Source organism: Lagopus muta, chromosome 36, assembly GCF_023343835.1.
Source record: "Lagopus muta isolate bLagMut1 chromosome 36, bLagMut1 primary, whole genome shotgun sequence".
NCBI classification, from domain to species: domain Eukaryota; kingdom Metazoa; phylum Chordata; class Aves; order Galliformes; family Phasianidae; genus Lagopus; species Lagopus muta.
The window spans coordinates 51339-70552 of NC_064468.1; the positions used below are offsets into that span (position 1 = coordinate 51339).

The window sequence follows — 19214 nt, forward strand, 5'->3', positions numbered from 1 at the left end:
AGGGTGCCTTAGGGACTTGTTAGGATGCATAGGGTTCCACGGGGACACATAGAGTGCCTTAGGGAGCCATTAGGATGCATCGGGTGCCATGAGGACCCATAGGGTGCCTTAGGGACTCATTCGGATCCATAGGGTGCCACGGGGACACACAGGGTGCCTTAGGGAGCCATTAGGATCCATAGGGTGCCATGGGGACCCCTAGTGTGCCTTATGGACTTATTAGGAATTGTAGGGTGCCATGGGGACCCATAGGGTGCCTTAGGGACCCATTAGGATCCATCGGGTGCCATGAGGACACACAGGGTGCCTTAGGGACACGTTAGGAGCCATACGGTGCCTTGGAAACATATAGGGTGCCTTAGAGACCCATTAGAATCCATAGGGTGCTATGGGGACCCATAGGGTGTATTAGGGACTCGTTAAGATGCATAGGATTCCCTGGGGACACAAAGAGTGCCTTAGGAACCCATTAGGATCCATCGGGTGCCATGGGGACCCATAGGGTGCCTTAGGGACCAGTTAGGATCCATCGGGTGCCATGGGGACCCACAGGGTGCCTTAGGGACTCATTAGGATTTGTAGGGTGCCAAGGGGACCCATGAGGATCCATAGGGTGCCATGGGGACCCCTAGGGTGCCTTAGGGAGCCATTAGGATCCATCGGGTGCCATGGGGACCCATAGGGTGCCTTAAAGACTCATTAGGATCCATAGGGTGCCACGGGGACACACAGTGTGCCTTAGGGAGCCATTAGGATTCATAGGGTGCCATGGGGACCCATTAGGATCCATATGGTGCCATGGGGACCCATGGGGTGCCTTATGGACCCATTAGGAATTGTAGGGTGCCATGGGGACCCATAGGGTGCCTTTGGGACTCATTAGGATCCATAGGGTGCCATGAGGACACACAGGGTGCCTTAGGGACACGTTAGGAGCCATACGGTGTCATGGAAACATATAGAGTGCCTTAGAGACCCATTAGAATCCATAGGGTGCTATGGGGACCCATAGGGTGCCTTAGGGACTCGTTAGGATGCATAGGATTCCACGGGGACACACAGAGTGCCTTAGGGACCCATTTGGATCCATAAGGTGCCATGGGGACCCATAGGGTGCCTTGGGGACCCATTAGGATCAATAGGGTGCCACGGGGACCCACAGGGTGCCTTAGTGACTCATTAGAATTTGTAGGGTGCTATGGGGACCCGTTAGGATCCATATGGTGCCATGGGGACCCCTAGGGTGCCTTAGGGACCCACTAGAATTTTAGGATGCCTTGGGGATTCATAGGGTGCCTTAGGGACACTTTAGGAGCCATAGGGTGCCATGGAAACATATAGGGTGCCTTAGGGACCCATTAGAATCCATAGGGTGCTATGGGGACCCATAGGGTGCCTTAGGGACCAGTTAGGATGCATAGGATTCCATGGGGACACACAGAGTGCCTTAGGGACCCATTAGGATCCATAGGGTGCAAGGGGGATCCACAGGGTGCCTTAGTGACTCATTAGGATTTGTAGGGTGCTATGGGGACACATTAGGATCCATACGGTGCCATGGGGAGCCCTAGGGTGCCTTAGGGAGCCATTAGGATCCGTAGGGTGCCATGGGGACCCATTAGGATCCATATGGTGCCATGGAGACCCGTAGGGTGCCTTATGGACCCACTAGGATTTGTAGGGTGCCAGGGGGACCCATAGGGTGCCTTAGGGACACATGAGGATCCATAAAGTGCCAGGGGGTCCCATAGGTTGCCACGAGAACACACAGGGTGCCTTAGGGACACGTTAGGAACCATAGGGTGCCATGTAAACATATAGGGTGCCTTAGGGACCCATTAGAATCCATAGGGTGCTATGGGGACATATAGGGTGCCTTAGGGACTTGTTAGGATGCATAGGGTTCCACGGGGACACACAGAGTGCCTTAGGGAGCCAGTAGGATGCATCGGGTGCCATGAGGACCCATAGGGTGCCTTAGGGACTCATTCGGATCCATAGGGTGCCATGGGGACACACAGGGTGCCTTAGGGAGCCATTAGGATCCATAGGGTGCCATGAGGACACACAGGGTGCCTTAGGGACACGTTAGGAGCCATACAGTGCCTTGGAAACATATAGGGTGCCTTAGAGACCCATTAGAATCCATAGGGTGCTATGGGGACCCATAGGGTGCCTGAGGGACTCGTTAGGATGCATAGGATTCCACGGGGACACACAGAGTGCCTTAGGGACCCATTTGGATCCATAAGGTGCCATGGGGGACCCATAGGATGCCTTAGAAATCCATTAGGATCAATAGGGTGCCACGGGGACCCACAGGGTGCCTTAGTGACTCATTAGGATTTGAAGGGTGCCATGGGGACCCATTAGGATCCATATGGTGCCATGGGGACCCCTAGGGTGCCTTAGGGAGCCATTAGGATTTGTAGGGTGCCAGGGGGGCCCATAGGATACCACAAGAACACACAGGGTGCCTTATGGACACGTTAGGAGCCTCAGGGTGCCATGGGGATCCATTGGAGTCCATATGGTGCCATGGGGACCCCTAGGGTGCCTTATGGACCCATTAGGAATTGTAGGGTGCCATGGGGACCCATAGGGTGCCTTAGGGACCCATTAGGATCCATAGGGTGCCAGGAAGACACACAGGGTGCCTTAGGGACACGTTAGGAGCCATACGGTGCCATGGAAACATATAGGGCACGGCTCAGGCCGTATTTTCCCTTAGTGATGAAGAAGGTGTCAGCACTCTGCCGTCCCAGCTCTGGCCCGACCTGGAAGCTGTCTGCAAACCTTGGCTGCCCGTTCCCTCCAACGTTTCTTCTTTCTCTCCTCAGAAGCAGCGCGGCGCGGTTCCCCGCGTTGGGGAGCAGCAGCCAGCAGGCTGCCAGAGATCCCACGGCGCCTGGCAGCGCACAGAGGGACGCGATGGGGACGGGCCGTCCTCAGTGCCGCGCAAAAGTGAGTTTCTGCAGTCCTCTGTCGTGAAGGATGGAGGGATGAATGTGGAGTGTTACTTCTGAGCGGGTGCAGTGCTGTAGGGATGTCCAGTAACCACGGTGGAAGCATGAGAAAGGCCGACAGCGACAGCCGATGGCAGCAGCGAGACAGAAGTCTGTGTGCAAGTGGTGCTGCTGAGAGCTGAGCGCATTCCCTCTAGGGACAAGAGATCCGTGTCTCGACGTTTGCAGCCGGTAGCGTTTTGTTTGCTGGTGCAGCTTTGCTCTGCATTCTGCAGAGCTGTCAGGCAGTCCGGGGTTCCTCTGCTGCCATCTGACAGGAAGGAGAGCAGTAGTGCTTAGTGTAAGCGCAGTGCAGTTTGAACATCAGTTTCTGCTCTGGCTGTAGAACAGCGTCTTTTGGATTTGGGGGGGGTGTGGGCTGACAGGACAGCGCTGCTCCTGGTGTCTGTGCAGTCAGACTGGATCTGTTGTTGCAGGGACGGAGCCTGCGTGTCCGTGGGATGGTGCTGGGCACGGGGGGAAGCGGAAAGCCTCCGCAGGTAAGGAGCTGCTGTGAGCTGTGCTGCGGGTGCTGCCTCTAAGGAGGGCTGCGTGCAGGGCTGTGTGTGATGGAGGAGAGAGGAAAGGGCGCTGCAGATCTGTGCTGACTGCACAAGTGGCACAACGCTGTAGCAGTGGAAAGGAAATTGAAGAAACTGCGCTTGAAGAGCAGCAGTTTGTGTCTGACTGTGCCCAAGTCTTCCTCCAAGGAGCTGCTCTTCATGTCTTTCCTGCTTTCTTTCTGTCAGAAGCTGAGGCCAGCCTCCCTCTGAAGCGCAGCCATGCGGAAAGGCAGGGCAGGAGCACAGAATGGGACGTGGCAGCCAAGAGAGGTACAGACACCCAGCAGGCATCGGGGCTTGGTGCACTGCCTTTCTAATCAGGCTTTGTGCCTGTTCTTTCCTGGGACTGTTGTCACTGTGTGCTGGCTGTGGTCATAAGCACAGTGAGCATTCCTGCACTGATTAGAAATGGGAGCCCACAGTTCACCTGAGATCCCAAGCTCCGTGACTGTGAACACTCCAGATGAGATGTCCCAGCATCGCGGCCCATTCTGCAGACTGAAAGCAGCAGTGCGCCCTGGTTCAATCTCGTTGCTTCTTGTCTTTTCACAGAGATCGGTGCTGAGCCAAACGGCCATCTCCACGTGAAGGTGGTGCAGCAGGGGCGTTCCGAGAGAGCTTGTCTCCCTGAGAGAGCTCCAGCTCCTCTCCAGGCTGGAGGGCTTCCTGGCAGAGCAGGTCCCAGCACAGGGGGAAGAGCTTCCCCTGCCGCGTGCCCCCGCTCCGTCGGCAAGGCCCAGGCTGGATGCAAACGCAAGGCCTTGGAGGAAGGGACACCAGCAGCAGCGCAGCTGCCTGCCCACAAGAGAGCGAGGGCTGAGAGCGGAGGCAGCGTGCCGGCTCCAGCAGCGCAGCCTGGGCCTGCCGCAGCGCGGAGCTCCGGGCGCAGAGGTGAGCAGGGCTGTGTACCGCTGTGCTGAGCTGCTGCCCTTTGCCAGCACGCTGAGTTTGTTCAGGGTCTGCTTTGCCTTTTCCTTTTGTGTCGAGGGGAAATGGGTTGAAGGCTGCCAAGTCTGAAGGCAGCCAGGTGCCAGAATGTGCAACCCCGTCTCTTTAACTGCATGGTGGTCTTCTGCACGTCCCACTGGAAAGGTCATTCACTGGGGGGTTCCTCGTCCAATTTCCTTTGTCTTTTTTCTGCCGTCTGCTTTTACGGTACCCACGTTTCTGCAGTTTTGCTGTTGACAAAAGAAATTCCTCTTTTTTTTTTCTTGCCTGATAGCAAGAAGACAACGCCAGAAACAAAGGAGAGCAGAACTGAAGAAGGCTTCTCTGAGAGCCGCAGCTGCACGTGCAGAGGTGAGTCCTCGGTGAGCACAGACGCGGCTCTTGTTGTTGTCAGGGCCTCCGTCTGTCAGACATGGAAGAGATTTCCCAAGGGAAGCGCTGTCCTGTTTCTACACTCGCTCTGTTTCTTTCCAGTCCTCCGCCATGAACAGCCTGGTGGAGATGATGCAGAAGCTGCAGCTGCACGACTGAGAGGAGGAGCATCAGCAGGCAGCGCTGCAGTGCGCGGCGTTGCAGGGCAGCGCTCCGAGTGCCGCCCAACTCGGCACTCCAACTTTGGTTGTAGTCAATAAAAACATGGCATGCTAACTCAGAGAACGATGCCGTAGAGATTGCTGAGTTTCCCAGGGCAGCGCTGAGTACTTTTTGCTTTATGCTGAGTGTACAATGAGCCAAGTTCCCCAAAAGGACAGCGTTTCCTCTGGGCTGTTGGTCCAGAGCAGCATCTCTGCACTTAGGACCGCCACGCTGCCATCCTGGCACTGCTCTGCTCACAGACAGCGCTCCAGGTCGTGGCGCTCAGAAGGCGCCCCTCTGTCGTGCAGCCCTCCCCAGCGCCTGCCTGCCTGTCCCTGTGTGGGCTGCGATGGAGCTTTTCCTTTGCAGCGCCTGGTGTGACGCCGTGTCCTGGTTCCGTCGGTGCCATCCTGCAGGCTGCTGTGCACAGCGCAGTGCTGCGGAGCTGTGCTTCCCGGCCCTGTGCTCTCCGGCACTCTGGTGTGAGTTCTGCCTCTCCCAGGCATCTCCTGTTCCCAGGAACCTCCGCTGCTCCCTTGCACGCAGCTCTGTGTGCACAGCCCTGTGCAGAACCGCACACCCACGTGCAAGGACTTCCCTGCACACACCGCTGTGCATCCACACGCACAAGCACATCCTCGCACGGCCCTGTGTGCACACTCCATCCGTGTGCACACAACCGTGTGCAAAACCACACAGCCTTGTGCAAAGACCTCGATGCACAGCCCCGTGTTCGCGCACACACACACCCGTGTGCAAACCCACCCCATTGCACAGCAACACGCATGAAGACACGAGCGCAGCTGCAGCCCTGCACACAGCCGTGCACACACACACAAACGTGCAAAAGTGACATTCACGTGCAAACACCCTCGTGCAATGCACACTGATATGCAGCATCACCTCTAAGATGATCAGAGGGCTGGAGCACCTCTGCTATGAGGAAAGGCTGAGGGAGCTGGGCTTGTTTAGCTTGGAGAAGACAAGGCTCCAGGGAGACCTCATGGTGGCCTTGCAGTGCTTGAAGGAAGTGTATAAACAGGAGGGGGAACGGCTGCCTGTGAGGGAGGAGAGACCCCATAGGAACACAGAGAGACCCAATAGGGACACACGGACAACCCATAGGGACCCCATAGAGTTCCCATAGGGACACCTAGGGACAAATAGGGACCCCATAGGGTCCCCAGGGGGACACATCGTGCCCCATAGAGACGCATAAAGACCCCTTAGATACCCCATAGGGACCCCATAGGGACACAGAGAGACCTCATAGGGAGCCAGCCGATAGAGATACATGGAGACACATAGGGACAAAGAGAGACCCAATAGGGACCCATAGAGACACACAGTGACACATAGGGATCCCAGAGGGACAAAGGGACAAACCTTAGGGGTCCCATAGAGTCCCCATAGGGACCCCATAGGGACCCCAAGGGACACATAGGGACACAGACAGACCCCATAGCATAGGGACCCCATAGGAAAATACAGGGACCCACAGGAGGACCCCATAGGGAAACATGGGGACCCCATAGGGACACAGAGAGACCCCATAGGGACCCCATAGGGACACATCGAGCCCCATAGAGACACATAAAGAACCCATAGGGACCCCATAGGGACCCCAAAGAGACCCCATAGGGTTCCTGTAGGGACACAGAGAGACCCCATAGTGACAAACAGACAACCCACAGGGACCCCATAGAGATCCGATAGGGACCCACAGGGACCCATAGGGACACAGGGAGCCCCATAGAGACGCATAAAGACCCCCTAGATCCCCCATCGGGACCCCAGAGGAGAAGCAGAGCTGCAGAGCAGGAGCAGAGCTGCGTTCCCAGGGCACTCTGTGCTCACGGAGGCAGCAGAGCTCCTGCAGGTCACCCCGTGCTCTTCTTCGCCCGCTCTTCTTCGTCGGCTCTTCTTCGTCTCCCTGCTGCTCAGCTGCGCTGTGCCTCATGGTGAGGCCTGTCCTGTCGGACGTTCTCCCGTTCCATTGGACTCGCGGCTGCCAATTCTCATGACGCTGCATGGCGACGTGTTACCTGGCGTTCTGAGCAATCCCTTGGCTTCTCCTCAGGCCGTTGCCGCTGCTTTTCATTCTGTTGGGGTCCCCTTTTTCCGGAGGCGCGGATTCTGCGACGTCCCTCCGCCCCGCAGGTCGCAGAACCGGGCCGAAGCAGCCCTCAAAGCGCTGACCTGGGGAACCCTTAGGAGGCCCGAAGCCCCCTGGCAGCCAGCTGGGCCAGGCCGGAAGCCGGCGGGCCGCTCAGGGCAGCGCAGCCAGGCGAAAGGCGGTGGCCGGCCGGCCCGTGTAGCTCTGCTCTTCTGGAGCCCTCCGGGCCGGCCGGGGGACCGTGGCAGGCAAGAGCCGGCTGGCCTGGGTAGCCCGGACAGGCCAGCAGCCACCCGGCCAGGCTAGGAGCCGGCTGCCCGCTCAGGAAGGCAGTGCGAGGCCCAGGCCGCCCTGCCGGAGCAGATCCCGCCTGGCTGCCGTGCCCGAAGCGGCAGCCTGGTTGTCTGCCTATGGGGTCTCTATGGGTGTCTTTCCCTATGGGGGCTCTCTGTGTCCCTGTGTGTCCCTGTGGGGTCTCCATATGATTTCTCTGTGTCCCTACTGGGTCCCTATGTGTCCCTTTGATGTCTCTATGTATCCCTATGGGGTCCCTATGGGGTCCCTGTCTGTCCCTATGCTGTCCCTGTGGGGTCTCTCTGTGTCCCTGTTGGGTCTCTATGTCTCCCTCTTTGTCCCTAGGGGGTCTCTGTGGGGTCCCATGTCTGCCCACAGGCTCTGATGGACGCTCTGATGCCCTCCCGCAATGCTTTCTCCCTCCACCGGCGCAAACAGACGCAGTGACGCCATCGCAGGCAGTGTGGGGATGTTGAAAGGATGTTTATTGATGGTTCTGCCCCTCGACATTTCGCTCCAGGTCTCCTCGGTTGGTCTGCAGAAGGGAAGGCTGCGGGGTGACGGCGTCGCAGCCTTCCATCCCGAAAGGGAGCCTGCGGACGGGAGGGGAGTCGGCTCTGATGGCGTGGCTGATGGTCAGCCAAGGGAAGTGGTGCCGAGTGGAAGATGGGATGTCGGGTCGGATCGCTGTGCGCAGCGCTGCGGGAACCGAACGCCCAGAGAGGCTGCGGGTGCCCCGTCCCTGGAGGCCGGGTCGGACGGGGCCCTGGGCAGCCCGCTTGCGTCGGAGATGCGCTGCGGCTGGGATTCACGCCTCTGTTCTGCGGCCTCTGCACTGGGCGCACCATGCCTGCATCAGCATGGCCAGCGTGGGGCACCTCCTGTGGGGGGGGGCCTCGCTCTGCGCAGCCTGACTCTCGGGAGCCTCCGTTTCTTCCCGTATGGGCGGCAGCGATCCAGAGCGGCGGACGGGAGGCTCCTCGGGCAGCCTGGGCTCCGCACGAGGCGCTGATGCTGCCGCCCGCTCCAGCGCTTCCTGCGCCGCCCTCTTCTTCATCACCCTCTGCCTGAGGAGCCACACCGAGTCACACGTCAGCGGGAGCCTGGATGCTCTGCCGTGCGGCTCTGTGAACGCAGCCCTGGAGGCAGATCTTCGGGAACCTCCTTGCAACGCTGCTGTCCTCAAGGTGATCTGAGAGGGCGAGTGCTTGGCCACCGGCAGGATTCGCGCCACACCCGCACGATGGGCTTTTCCTGCTTCCAGTTCCTCGGGGAATCTCACGTGTTTGCCTCCCGGTGCTCGGCGCAGCTCTTCCTGGCTCCACGTTCCTGCCTCCCCCTGCGGCTGGCAGCTCACCGGCTGCTCCTGGGCTTCGGGCAGCGGCCGGATCGGTGGCAGCAGACTGGAAGGACAGAGCGGGAGGGGGCCGCGTGAGTGGTCGATGGCTTTGGGCCGCACGCCGCCAGCCTGAGCCGGGAGCCTGGGCCGCAACATAGCCCTGCCCACAGGCTGCTCGCCGGCTGCCCTGCGGCTCCCGAGACGCGCAGAGGGGCGGCCCTGTGAGCCGGGGGGTCCCGGTCCTCATCCCCACCAACAGGGACCCTTTGGGGCTGGGGAATGGGCTCTCGTCGGGTCGCCCCTGTGCGCACGGCAGCCCGGAGCCTCCAGCCTCACCTGGCCCTGGAGCTCTTCTTCAGCAGCAAGCTCCTGATCCGCCGGAGCCGTTCTCCATCCATGCTGTCCGAGCTCAGCCGCTTGATGAAGGTCGGCCGGGCAGCAAATCTCACTGCAATGGGGAAGGGGAGGCGTCGGCTTTGGGAAAGAGGAGCCGGGGGGCGACGACGAGGTGGCGGGGTGACTTTTGGGGGCCGGATCCTTCCGTCGGGGGAGGGCAGGGCCTGAGATCCGCCCGGGCCAAGCCGGGGCAGGGGGCACGGCACAGCCAGCGCCTTCGTTTGGGAGAGGCCGGCAGTCACTGATGGGAAGGGGCCGGGGGCCGATGGCTTCGGGGCCGTGCTGAGCTGGCGGGAAGCTGTGCCGCCATCAGAGCCCTGGGCTGATGGTCAGCGGGGCATTTCCCAGCTCCGCTTGGCTGCCCGTGCCGCGGGAAGGAGCCGGTGGCTGCTTTACCTGTCTTGCCCTGGTCGAGAGGTGGGAGAGGTGGCAAAGCGTCGTCTTGCTTTGTTTTCTCCCGACCAGAGAGGCTCGCTGAGGCCTTGCGGCGCGTTGTGGGCGGTGCTTTGGGCACCAACTCCATGTGACACCTGCGCGAGAGGAGAAGACGGAGCGGTGTGACGCAGCGCTCCAGCGCTCCTTGCTGCTCTCTGGCCGTCTGCTCCCAGGCATGTTGTCACGCTGCGTGCAGCACGCTGCTTTCTAAAGCCTCGAGCAGGGTTCATCGGGACGGGGGCAGGGGAAATAGCTTCCAAGGGCAGGAGGGAAGGTTTGGGTCGGACGTAAGGAAGGAGCGCTGGACAGAAGGGCGGCGAGGCACCGCAGCATCTTGCCCAGAGAGCTGGTGGACACCCAGACGGGCAGTCGAGGCCTGCTGGACCAGGCTCAGAGCAACCTCCTCTGGGGTCCCTGTTCCCCGCAGGGGGGTGGGCGAAGTGCCTTTCGGGGTTCCGTCCAGCCCAGCTCAGTCTGCGATCCCACGACACACGCTCACGGGCAGGACGGGCACGGACACGAGGAACAAGTGCTGCGCAACGAGAGCCGAGCGGCCGCACCAGGCAGCAGCCACCGCCACCAACGCACTCACATGGGAAAGACGACGAGGCAGCCGGAGAGCGCCAGGGAGGCCACCGGTGCCGCCGGGGACACCACCGCGTTCAGCAGCCAGGGGGCCTGTGGGGGAGAAACAGGGAGGAGGTGGGACGTCCTGGTCACGGCTGAGGCGCCGGGGACGCGGGGAGCCCGAGGCAGGGAGAGCCGGCAGCAGCTCGGCACTCGCACGGCCCGAGCGGCCGGCAGCTCCTGGTGGGCCGCATGCGGGCACCGCGAGGTCGCGGCTCCGCCTGGGCCGCGCAGAAACGGCGGCTCACCTTGAGAGCAGCTCTGCTGAGCTCCTCTTTCCCAGACAGCTGCTCCAGGAAGCTGTAGTAGAATCTCATGTGGAACGTCAGCCCGTCTATGAGCAGCACGCCGATGTCCTTCAGCACGACGGCCACGTTCTGCCCGTCCCGCAGGCAGCCGGAGAGCATGGACACGGTGCTCTGGATGCCGGTCTTCACGCTCTCCCAGCTCACGGCGGCGCCTGCGGCCGCTCTGCTGTATCTCAGCGGCTCCAACTTCCTGTGCACTGAAAGATGTGAGGGACAGAATTGACGGCAGGGTTGGTTTCCCACAGGCGCTTCCCTAGAAGAGCTGCTGGTGGACCTCAGCCGGAATGGCCCCGCGTTTGGACAGGCTCCTCAGAGGGGGAGCTTTGCTGGTGGGCACAGAGGTGGTGGCCGTCGGCCCCGTCCACGCAGCCGGAAGCAGCGGAATCCCCCCTCCTACCTGGCAGGGGCTCCCTGCGGGCCTTGAGGTGGTGCGTGGCCATGAGGTTGGCGGCCAGGTGGAACACGGGCCACCGCAGAGTCACGGTCCCGTCCTCGGTCCAGACGTCTTTGGAGACGGTGTCAAAGGAGCCGAAGGTGGGAATCCAGACCCCCTGTGGGCGGAAGAGAAAAGCAGGGCAGAAGGGTTACGGGCCGGCCAGGGGGAAGAGGCGCAGGGGCTCCGACGCAGGGACAGAGCTCAGGAGCCTCTGCCGCCGCTCAGAGGCACGAGCCGGGGCGTGGGAACGGCTTTGGGAAGGGCCGCACGGCGCTCTCCTGCCCCTCGCCCTCCCAGATGCGGCACAGCAGGCGGGGTGGAAGCGGCCTCGCAGGATCCAGAGGCTTCCAGAGAGTGGCATCGGCCCCGAGATCCGACAGCGCCCGGCACGAGGGATCGTGCGTCTGCAGGGAGCCCGTGGGACGCCCAGGAGAGAAGTGCGGGGGGAGTCTCCCGCTGCGTATGCAGGGGAAGCCTCAGAGGAAGCCCAGGCCGGACGGGGAGAGGAGGAACCGCCGGCCAACGCACCTTGTGTGCCACGAGCTGCTCCCGGACGTAGGCGGCCACCGCGTCCCAGACGGCGACTCGCACTGCAGGACAGAGGAAAAGCAGGTCACGCTCCGATCCGCCGCTGCCCGGCGCCCCTCCGGCTGCCAGGCGGGAGCGGGGCGGCAGAGCGATGCGCCGTCTCTGCACCAAGGGCGGCCGCAGCCCCGCTCCAAGCTGGCCGCAGCCCTGCACACCTTTGCTGTTCGTGTCCATGGGTCTGGAGGCGCGCCCCGCTGCGGGGCCGGCCTCGCTCCTCCTGTTCCGCCTCGTGCCGGCGGCTCGCTCCTCGTTCGCGCCAGCCATGCTGGAGCTCCTCCTGCGGACGCGTCTGCTCTCGGACAGATGCTCCTCCAGGATGCGGGACCCGCCGCCGCGCTCCGCCTTTATACCCCCCTGGGCGCCCGTGTCACAAACGTTGTCGCGGCGACGCCATGACGGTGCGGCCGGTGCTGGCCGCTGCCCATTGTGATGCTGGCGGCGGCAGCTGCTGCCCGGCCCGGCTGGGAGTGCCGGCCCCCCTCTGCCTGCTCTCCCTTCGTTCCTCTGCTCGCCATGCCATCGGCATCCTCAGCAGCCCTGTGCTCCAGACCCCTCACCACTTTCGTTGCCCTTCTCTGCACACTGGGGCCTCAACATCTTTCCTGCAGTGAGGGGCCCAAAACTGAACACAGCGTTCGAGGTGTGGCCTCTACGGGTCCCCATGGCACCCTATGGATACTTATGGCACCCAAGGGTGGACTAGGGAGCCTCGTAGGTCCGCATGGCACCCTATAAATCCTAATGCATCCCTAAGGCACCCTACAGGTCCCCATAGCACTCTATGGATCCTAATGGGTCCCCCTGGTACCCTAAGGATCCTAATGGGTCCCTAAAGCACCCTACAGGACACCATGTCACCCTGAGGATCCCAAAGGGTCTCTAAAGCACCCTATGGCTTTCCCTGGCACCCTATGGATCCTAATGGTTCTCCAAAACACCCAATGGGTCCCCGTGGCACCCTATGGGTCCTAACAGGTTCCCCTGGCACCCTATGGATGCTAAAGGGTCCCTAAGACACCCTATGGATCCCTATGGGTCCCCATGGCACCCTAAGGGTCCTAATAGGTCTCTAAGTCACCCTACGGTCCCCATAGCACCCTACGGATTCTAATGGTCCATAAGGCACCCGGAGGATCCTAACGGGACCCTATGGCACCCCATGGATCCTAGTGGGTCCCCATGGCACCCTATGGATCCGAATGGGTCCCTATGGCACCCTATGGATCGTAATAGTTCCCTAAGGCACCCTAGAAGTCCCCATGGCACCCCATGGATTCTAATGGATCCCCATGGCACCCTATGAATCCTAGTGGGTCCCTAAGACACCCTATGGGTCACCATGGTACCATATTGATCCTAACCGGTTCCCCTGGAACCGTATGAATCCTAATGGGTCACCATATTACCCTATGAATCCTAATGGGTCCCTTAGGCACCCTATGGGTCCTAATGGGTCCCTGAGGCACACTACTGTCCCCATAGCACCCTATGGAACCTAATGGGTTTCTAAGACACCCTATGGGTCCTAATGGGTCCCTAAGGCATCCTACGGATCCCTAAGGCACCCTATGGATCCTAATGGGCCTCCATGGCACCCTATGGTATGCTAGTGGCTGCCTAAGGCATCCTATGTGTCCCCATGGCATCCTACGGATCCTAATGGGTTGCGAACGCCCCCTTCGGGTCCCCATGGCAGCCTACGGATGCTAATAGGTCCCCAAGGCATTCTATGGGTTCCTATGCACCCTAAGGATCCTAATAGGTTCCCTTGGCACCCCATGGATCCTAATGGCTCCCTAAGGCACCCTACAGGTCCCCATGGCACCCTATGGATCCTAATGGGACCCTAAAGCACCCTAAGGGTCCCCATTACACCCTATGGATCCTAGTGGTTCCCTAAGGCACCCTACATTTCCCTGTGGCACCCTATAAATCCAAACAATTCCCTAAGGCACCCTAGAGGTCCTAAGGCGCCTGATGGGTCCTAATGCTCCTAAGGCACCCTGAGGATCCTTATGGGACCTTATGGCACCCTGTGGATCATAGTGGGTCCCTAAGGCATCCAATGGATACTATTGGGTACCTAAGGCACCCTAGAGTCCCCGTGGCACCCTATGGATCCTAATGGGTCTCCATGGCAACCTATGGTATGCTAGTGGCTCCTTAAGGCACCCTATGGGTCCCCATGGCGCCCTATGTATCCTAATGGGTTGCGAACGCCCCCTACGGGTCCCCATGTGTTGCAGTATGCGCCCGTTCTGCTCCCCGGGGAGACTGCAGCTTGGCCAGTTACTGAGGTGACACCACTGTGATGAGCAGCAAATGGCGTTTATTACACGTATTCACTAGCTTATATAGCCTAAGTGCTTCGTTTATGCCCCTAAGGGCACGAACCACCCATCTATCATAGAGCAGGGAGAGGGCCTAACGCGTCACACCCCGCGGGGGGGTCTCGCAGCCTCGCAGTTGCTGACAACATCTCCCCCCTCTCCATGCTCAAGAAAGTCTACTACAACTCAAGAGGACCCTAACCCGTACACCCCAAAATCCCCGCACTGCGCCTATACATGCCATTGTCCTCTCGGTTAAGCTTTGCCCCGTTACATCCCGATTCGCAAAATAATCCTACCCTAATAACTCTATAACCTATTAACCTAATGACAACCTCCTAACTTAATTATCCTAATGTCTTCAACCATACTTATATATGTAATATACCCATAAGTATGAAGCGTGTTAATATTAGACTTAGTGCAACTATAACCGAATATAGAATAGAGTTAAGCAGAGTTAAACATTCCCGTCGCTTTGATGGACCATCTCAGAAGCACTTCCCGTCAGTGGTGTTCTCCGTCCTTCTTTGCTCTCAGATGTGATGTCTCTCTCTTGTGTCGTGGTGAACAGTGATCAAGGTTTTCTGTCCATTATCTCTGACGCGTTTTAGCAGTTGGTACAAACCCTCATGTTGCAGAAGCTTCCTTACCAAAGCGAAATTCATTCCACTTGGAGTAGGTGATAGGTCTTGAATCACCGTGTAGGTAGCCTGCAAGAACTGATGTGATGTTACCGACACTTAACAATTAAAGCCTACGATACTGGTGAAGTTATAGACAAAGAGATTAGAGATTACTGATTAGAGTGATTGCTGATAGCTCTAGTGGCACTACCTATGCCCAATATATACCAACATTGTCTCAGGTACCTGTTGGAACGTACTTCAAAAATAACAAACGTCTGTTCAGTATCAAGGCAGATGTCTCAAGCCTTGAGAGCATTGCTCTCACAAACCCGCTGTATGGAATTGCTTGTTCTCCAGGCCTCAATCTGGCCACCTGTCCATGAAGGGAACCCATTCTAATGCCTACACTTAAAGCACGGGCCTTTATCCCTTTCTTCCCCGACCCGAGTAGCTGACATCACCGTGGTCTTAACCGCAGAACTAACCGAAGCGGCCATTCCCTGCATGGCGGCTGCTAGTCCCTCATAAGTTAATGGTGTGGCCCTCTGATGATCTAACACATACTTAATAAGCTCCCCTGGGGTAGTTAGAGTTCCCGGCGCTGCTCTGATGATTTGCTGGATGTCTGGCAACGATTTCTGCTTAAGACAATCCATTATGACTGGGGATTGGACCTCCCGTGGGAGATCAGATCCCTCCACTGCACGGATTCGCAAAGTCAGAAAATGACTCAGAGGGGCCCTGCTTGATGTCTGCCCACGGAAGCACAGGTTCCGCAACCTTAGCCAATTCTCGCAGGGCTTGAAGGGCCGCAGTTGTAACGGCTGCCAGCTCTCCTGCTCTAAGCAATGTTGCTTTGCCCTCCGGGGATCCCACCATTCCATCTGCCAGGCCCTGAAGACGTGCAAGATTAGTTCTATCGCCTCTGCGCTGGCCGTTGGCTGGATGGTGGGGGTCACGGGTGGCAGCAGCCACCACAGCTTGAAGTAGTCTATTCCATTCATCATACCACAGGGTGTATTGTACAGGCTCAAGAATAACATGCATAAGGTTCACCACATCGTGTGGCAAGAGACTAGAAGCCATGAGAGCTTCCACCGCTGCCATGGTAACAGGGGAATGCAGACCTTTGCTTTTAACTAAATCCGAGAGGCGAGTAATCGCTTTGGAATCCAAAGGAGTCCAAGCTGCACCCTCTGGTTTTACCACCACCGGGAGAGTAAGCGCGGTACCTGCCGGATCTGCAGCCCGTATGTCTTCTCTCACACGAGCCCAATCAGTGAGGGTAGGCGGGCCCCATGGAGCTGTCGATATGGGACCACGCCCCTCCTGAGCGGACCCCGGGGCCATCCCCGTCGGAACGCCCCCCCCACAGCAAAGCGGCGCGGGACAATCCACGCCCCTCAGGGGGTGGCCGCCATAGCAAGCGGAATCGGGCAGTAGGTGAGTCCCGCCCCCGCTGCCGCATTCCACAGGTCGCACCACAACTCCTCCAGACATCTCTCCCTCTCCAAGGACCCTCTTATCAGCTGTGCCAGAAGTTATACCGCATTCCTCCGCAGGCCCCCCTCCCCCTTTATCTTTGAAGGGCTTAAGTGAAGGATATAAGCTGCAAGCCGGGTAAGGAGGTGGGTCCTCCTCTTTATGGTGTGATTGTTCCTGCTCCGCTTCGTTCTTCTTTATCCCCAGGGTCGTTGTTTCTGGTGGGGCCGAAGGAGTCAGCGCCATCTTGCCCTCCAGCGAACCTGTAGGGGAGACAAGACCCCCCCCGGCCCTAACCCCAGCAGATCCCTAGCACGGTCACCTGCAATCTTCTCCTCTTTCGCTTTCCTAAGAGCTGTCAAAATTAATCCCCACACTTTAAACTCCGCAACTTTTTGAGTGGACATTGCCCTCTGTGAGAGCACAGCAGTAAATGAATCCCAATTATCAGGATCATATAAGTCAGAAGGGGATGATAATAGCCCCTCCTTCTCCAGCAACGAGAGTGTCGCTGAAACCTCCTTCTTAGAAGGAACATTTTTCCCGCAATAAATTTTGCATGCATGAAGAATCACCTTTATGACGGCTTCCATAACGCCTCTGGCCGAACGTATGTCTGGCCTTCTCCTGCCGTTTCCCCTAGTGCCAGAGGGATCCTGGCTCCTTTTCCCGAGCCTCCTGCCTGACAAGGAGTAATGCGCACTCCTCCCCGTCCCTGGGCTTCCACCACTCCGCGGATTTGAATTTACCGCTCTGCAGTGGGATCCTACAGAACAGCTGACTCACCCCCAGGTATCACGGCGGTCGGGGTCAACACTTGTTGCAGTAAACGCCCGTTCCGCTTCCCTGGGAGACCGTAGCTGGGCCAACTACTGAGGTGACACCAATGTGATGAGCAGCAAATGGCGTTTATTACACGTATACACTAGCTTATATAGCCTAAGTGCTTCGTTTACGCCCCTAAGGGCACGAACCACCCATCTATCATAGAGCAGGGAGAGGGCCTAACGCGTCACACCCCGCGGGGGGATCTCGCAGTCTCACAGTTGCTGACAACAATGGTGTCCCTATGTGTCCATGTGGGGTCCCTATGGGGTCTCTCTGCCGTCTGTGTTCCTATGGGGCCTCCATGGCGTCTCCAATGGGTTTCTCTGTGTCCCTGTGGTCCCTATGAGGTCCCTACGTGTCCCTATGGGGTCTTGCGGGGTCTCTTTCTGTCCCCATGGGGTCCCTATGGGGTCTCCCTCTGTCTCTATGTGGCCTCTGTGTGTCCATACGTGTCCCTCTGGGGTCCCTAATGGGTCCCTATGGGGTCCCTGCGTGTCCCTATGGGGCCTCTATGGAGTCTCCAATGGGTCTCTCTGAGTCCCAGTGGGGTCCCTATGTGCCCCTTTGTGTCCCTATGGGTCCCTATGGAGTCTCTCTGTGTCCCTTTTGGGTCTCTGTGGGGTCTCTCTGTGTCCCTCTGTGTCCCTATCGGGTCCCTATGTGTCCCTCTTGGTCCCTGTGGGGTCCCTATGGGGTCAGTGCGTGTCCCTATGGGGTTCCTATGTGCCTGTGTGTGTCTCTATGAGGTGCCTGTGGCGTGTCTGTGTGCCCCTGTGGGGACCCTGCAAGCAGCAGAGCGCAGAGAGAACCGCGCTCCCTGTTTTCCCCTCTTGCCGACGCTGCTCTCTTTCTCCCCCGGCTCCTCACCGGCTCAGTGCTGCAGGTTCGCCGTCCTTCGCGACGCTTCGCTCCTCGCACGAACGCCAAGTCAACCCGCCCCGAGCCGGCGCTCCGAGTCCCGGGGCCGCGCCACAGGGCCCCGCTCCTCTCCCGCGCCGCCGCCTCCTGGCGTCGCGACGCGATGACGTCACTCGACGGGGACGGCGCCGTCGCTATGGAGACGCCGCCGCGCAAGCGCCGTCGCCGCGGGGGCGGCTTCCCGCGCAGCAACGAGGGAGGCTCGCCGTCGCCACGGCAACGCGGCCGCACGAAGCCCCCGGGGGCGAACGGAGAGCCGTCAGGGATGGGGTGCGGAGGCGCGGGAGCGAGCGGGGCAGGGCGGAGCTCCGGGGATGGCGGCCGGGAGTGGGGCTGCGGGGGGGAGATCCGCAGGGAGATGCGGCGAGGGGAAGGTGGGGGAGGGGCGGGGAGGGAGGGAGGGAGGAAGGGAAGGGGTGCAGAGAGGTGGGGGGAGGGAGGGGGGAGAAGGGAGGGCTGGTGGTGACAGGACAAGGGGAACGGCTTAAACTGAGCCAGGGGAGGTTGAGGTCAGATGGGAGGGAGGAGGAAGTTTTTCCCCCCGAGGGCGGTGAGGCACTGGCACAGGCTGCCCAAGGAGGCTGTGGGTGCCGCAGCCCTGCAGGCGGTGGAGGCCAGGCTGGATGTGGCTCTGGGCAGCCTGGGCTGCTGGTTGGCGACCTGCACGCAGCAGGGGGTTGGAAGCAGGTGAGCGGTGCGGGGCTTTGCAGCTGGTCAGGGGGCTGCAAAGGCAGGCTGAGGGAGCTGGGCTTGTTCAGCCTGGAGGAAAGAAGGCTGCGGGGTGAGCTCCCTGCAGCCTGCAGCAGCTCAAGGGAGCCTGCAGACAGGAGGGGAGGGAAGTCTGGGGAAGGGGAGATGGCAGCAGGACGAGGGGAAATGGTTTGGAGTGGAGGGAGGGGAGATGGAGGTTGGACGTCAGGGGGAAGTTCTGCACCGAGAGATGGAGAGGGGCTGGAACAGCTGCCCAGAGAGGCTGTGGATGCAGAGCAACTGTCCTGTGATGTTGGGTGGTTTCCTTTCAGCTGTGTGTGTGCATCGGTGCCAGGCTGTCTGTGCGGAATCCTTCTCTTGTGGCCTCAGGCAGCAATCCGGGGGGCCCAAGTTTCAGCGCTGAAGGGAAGCAGTGAGCAGCTCAGTTCCTTCTGTCCTCGCAGGCCGTGCCTTCTGCCAGCTGCTTTCTCCTTTTGTGGCCTTCTGGGGTTTGATCGATGGCTGGAAGTGGGAGCCGAGTGGGAATTCTGAGAGGGGATCCTTGGGACGATGGCTGCCAGCACCAGGTATGGCGTGCAGAACTCAGGAGGGCGGTGAAGGTTTGCAAGGCTTCCTTTCGTATTCAGTTCTGGCCGAGGACTTGCTGCGTTGTTCCGGACGCCTTCTTCTCCGTTAAACTCCCAAA

At 59.5% G+C, this 19214-nt stretch overlaps 2 protein-coding genes across 2 annotated transcripts; one reads left to right on the forward strand and one right to left on the reverse strand.

Annotated features, from left to right (window-relative positions):
- The first annotated feature begins 2538 nt into the window (after positions 1 to 2538).
- On the forward strand, positions 2539 to 5150 carry LOC125686365 (zinc finger CCCH domain-containing protein 11A-like). The gene is made up of 7 exons (XM_048930269.1): positions 2539 to 2553; positions 2841 to 2964; positions 3443 to 3505; positions 3755 to 3838; positions 4121 to 4459; positions 4791 to 4867; positions 4991 to 5150. Exons 1-7 carry the CDS (start codon positions 2539 to 2541, stop codon positions 5045 to 5047), a joined length of 759 nt encoding a protein of 252 aa, XP_048786226.1. The 3' UTR covers positions 5048 to 5150.
- Positions 5151 to 8310: 3160 nt separating this feature from the next.
- Positions 8311 to 11923, reverse strand: LOC125686361 (uncharacterized). Its single transcript, XM_048930264.1, has 8 exons — positions 11787 to 11923; positions 11572 to 11633; positions 11005 to 11158; positions 10548 to 10804; positions 10265 to 10350; positions 9634 to 9767; positions 9178 to 9289; positions 8311 to 8905 (listed from the first exon to the last, which is right to left on the reverse strand). Exons 1-8 carry the CDS (start codon positions 11893 to 11895, stop codon positions 8311 to 8313), a joined length of 1509 nt encoding a protein of 502 aa, XP_048786221.1. The 5' UTR covers positions 11896 to 11923.
- Between the last annotated feature and the right edge of the window lie 7291 nt (positions 11924 to 19214).

Coding starts and splice junctions, on each gene's coding strand:
- LOC125686361 (XM_048930264.1), bottom strand. CDS start 11,895: ATGGCTGGCGCGAACGAGGAGCGAGCCGCCGGCACGAGGCGGAACAGG. Junction 10,351..10,547: donor TCAGCAGAGCTGCTCTCAAG/GTGAGCCGCCGT, acceptor TCTCCCCCACAG/GCCCCCTGGCTGCTGAACGC. Junction 8,906..9,177: donor AAGAAGAGCTCCAGGGCCAG/GTGAGGCTGGAG, acceptor CTGTCCTTCCAG/TCTGCTGCCACCGATCCGGC.
- LOC125686365 (XM_048930269.1), top strand. Junction 2,965..3,442: donor GTCCTCAGTGCCGCGCAAAA/GTGAGTTTCTGC, acceptor CTGTTGTTGCAG/GGACGGAGCCTGCGTGTCCG. Junction 3,506..3,754: donor GAAGCGGAAAGCCTCCGCAG/GTAAGGAGCTGC, acceptor TCTTTCTGTCAG/AAGCTGAGGCCAGCCTCCCT.